The sequence below is a fragment of the Nanorana parkeri genome, unplaced genomic scaffold (assembly GCF_000935625.1).
Source record: "Nanorana parkeri isolate BGI_ZX_2015 unplaced genomic scaffold, ASM93562v1 scaffold482, whole genome shotgun sequence".
NCBI lineage: Eukaryota > Metazoa > Chordata > Amphibia > Anura > Dicroglossidae > Nanorana > Nanorana parkeri.
The window spans coordinates 690,278-693,595 of NW_017306750.1; the positions used below are offsets into that span (position 1 = coordinate 690,278).

A 3,318-nucleotide genomic window follows, 5' to 3' on the forward strand; every position below is an offset into this window, starting at 1 on the left:
ATAATTGAGTGTTTGTATAGAAAAAGTCTCTCTCTCTCTCTCTCTCTCTCTCTCTCTCTCTCTCTCTCAAGGAATTCTGATTGGCAGTTTTGCATTGTCACATGATCTCTGTAGAATATGACGTGAGATTCCAGCGCATCATCATTGTTGCCCCTACACTTGAAGCCAGTCCAGACTCCGACAGTCATCATAAGCTGGCGGTTTAAAAGCTAATGGTCATGTGAACAGGCCCTAAAGGAGAACTATGAGGTGAGTGCTTTTCACTCACCTCATAGTTCTAGCCGACCTGTGACAATGAGACTGCCACAGGTCGGCTCAGTAGATCGGGAAGTAAGCGAACACATACCGGCGTTCGCTCACCTCTCGATCCTGTCACAGCTCTCTGCCGTGACAGGGGGAGGGACTGGATTCCCCCCGCTCCGCCAGCGCTGACTGGGGGAGGGGGCGGGTACAGCTGGCTCTGCCTCTAGATAGGCAGAGCCAGCTGTCACTCACACAGCTGGGCGGATCCAGACATAATTGTCGGGATCCGCTTCAGCTGCGGCGTCTTGGTATACCGCGAGCTGTATACTGAGCTTAGGGTGACGGGAGGACGCTAGTTTGTGTCCTCCCGTTACCCTAAGGAGAACTATGGGGAAAATACTTAACCCCATAGTTCTCCTTTTAAGTGCTTGTTGTCTGAGGGCGGGAGATAATCAGATTTATTACCTGAACCTCATCCCCCTGCCAGTCCATGCTCTCTTCTTCTCCCCCTCTTATCTGTCTGGTGGAATGTTCCTTGGGGTCCTCACGTCTGATTCAGGTCTATGGAACCTGCATTAGATGTGATGATATTAGCGCTGTGTATATCGCTGCAGCTGAGGGTAGAAGAGGCTGCAGGGACCAGTCTAGCAGCCAGGAGAGAGCCGGCAGGAGTGGGGATCAGGTAAGCAAATCTGATTTTCTCCAGTCCCCTAGAGAAAAATGAGCGCTTAACCCTTGCAGTGTGGGGTAGCCCCTCTGCCAGGGTGATGTTTGTGTTTGCCGGGAGCTGGCCTTTAAATATCTTCCCCAAAAAGTATATTTGTCTGTGATCTGTGAAGGGCTAGTCATGGGCTAGTCATGTATTGCTGCGTCTGTTCATTTCCAGCAACTGATCCCCTACGTGGAAGATGACTACTGGAAGAACGATGACCGTGGGCCGGCCAGTCAGCTGCGATATGCAAGCGAGGAAAGAAGGGAAATCATGGAAGTGAATAAGGTATGACATCCACACGCCTGTGCTACAAAGTTCATTTTCTTTCTCTGTATAGCCTGTAGGTCTCCACCACTGATGAGCATGGGCAGACCCTGAAGGGGAGGACAACAAAGAGCTGTGGTGTAAGAAGGAAGTCCAGTGATAGACTTTGCTATACAACAAGGGTTGGCAACACAAACCCTCCAGCTATTGTGGAACTACAAGTCCCATGAGGCATTGCAAGACTGACAGTTACAGGGATGACTCCCAGAGACAAGAGCATGTTGGGATTTGTAGTTAAAGCACAGCTGGAGGGCCAGAGTTGCCTACCCCGCTGTAGAGGGATCTCCCAAATGCTCCAAATCCTATCAGCAGTTGCAGTGGACCCTTTTTGACTAATCCCGTCAAATATCTAAAATGTAGGAAGGGAACTACACAATGATATGAAAGAGCCAATACGTTTTGGGGATACACATAATCCTTCATCGGGGCACCCCCAAAATACGCAGCCACTTTATATTAATGATGTAGACCAGGGGTAGGCAAACTCTGGCCCTCCAGCTGTGCTGGCGGTAAGTACAGCGGCGACCGGGGAAAGTAGGAGGGTGCTGTGAGTAAGTTAATTTTTTTTAACATTTTGTGATAAGGTGAGCTTGCCCTTTAACATACAATGGTTATAGTTTTTTAACCCTTTGTTAGGATAGAAGTGCTCAAGTCTACACAGGTTTAATAATGTTAAAGTGATATTAAAGCCTCCTTTTTAAAAAAAAAAAAAAATATTTCCTACAAGGAGACCCAACTTTGCTTGAAGCTGTAGCCCCTTTTTCTTGAAAAGTTTTTAATTCCACGTTTTCTAGTGGGTCCCCGCAGCAATGTTCCCCCTGTACAGGTGCCACCATGGTTCTAATGGAGGCGCTCGTGCCCGCAGTAGCTGCGTGTGTCCATAGACACACACAGCCCTGTGGCAGGCCATGCCTCTTCTCTCTTTGATGGCAGATGGAGCCTATGGCTCCTCTGCCATCAGTATCCTCCCCCCCACAACCAGGAAGTTCGGGGTACGGATGATTGCTTCGGGACCGGCGTCGGGGACGAGCGCAGCTGACAGGTAAGTGTGGGGGGGACTGGGGGAGTGTGGGGGGGACTTTTTACCCTAATGCTGAGAATGCATTAAAGGAGAACTATGGGGTAAGTGTTTTTCCCCATAGTTCTTTTAAGGGTCATGGGAGGACATAAACTAGCATCCTCCCATGACCCAAAGCTCAGTATATCGTGAGCTACAGCTTGCGGTATACTGAGACCGCCGGGACGGATCCCAATCATGCTGTCGTGACAGCTGGCTCGGCCTATCTAGAGGCAGAGCCAGCTGTACCAGCCCCCTCCCACGTCCGTTCCTCCAGTCAGCGCTAAAGGAGAGGGGAGGAGGGAATCCCTGCAAGGAGCCGTGAGTGACAGTCACCACTCTCTGCAGGGAGATGATCGAGAAGTGAGTGAGTGACAGTATGTGTTCGCTCACTTCCCGATCTATTGAGCCGAAAGTGTCACACGTCGGCTCGAACTATGAGGTCGAGTGAAAATTGTTTGTGAACAGAAGCGTTCGTGAACCAAGGTATTGCTGTAAATGCGATGTAACAATATTATTACATTGTATTCCTGACATTTCCAAACACACTGCACAGGGACACTGGAAGTATTATTTCAGTCGCTGTTAAAGAGGTTGGGGAAGCAGGGTTAAGGAGAACATTGTTGAGGGGTTTTAGGGCATATCTCCTATTATGTCCAAGGTCTGGAACTAGTTGAAGACCATCTCCAATTCGTTTTTTACAAACCAAAAAAAACCTTAAAGGAGAACTATGAGGTGAGTGATTTCCACTCACCTCATAGTTCTAGCCGACCTGTGTCAATGAGACCGTCACAGGTCGGCTCAGTAGATCGGGAGGTGAGCGAACACATACCGGCATTCGCTCACCTCTCGATCCTGTCACGGCTCTCTGGCGTGACAGGGGAGGGGCTGGATTCCCCTCTCCCCGCTCCGATCTGCCAGCGCTGACTGGCGGAACGGACGGGGGAGGGGGGCCGTTACGGCTGGGGGTGCCTCTCGATGC

At 50.1% G+C, this 3,318-nt stretch overlaps 1 protein-coding gene across 1 annotated transcript in view; it reads left to right on the forward strand.

The window, feature by feature from the left end:
• Window positions 1-3,318, forward strand: part of MED30 (mediator complex subunit 30) — a 6,094-nt gene that overhangs the window by 1,709 nt on the left and 1,067 nt on the right. The window contains exon 3 of the mRNA XM_018560858.1: window positions 1,130-1,240. Within this exon, the coding sequence (XP_018416360.1) occupies window positions 1,130-1,240 (111 nt within the window). The remainder of the gene's footprint in view (window positions 1-1,129; window positions 1,241-3,318) is intronic.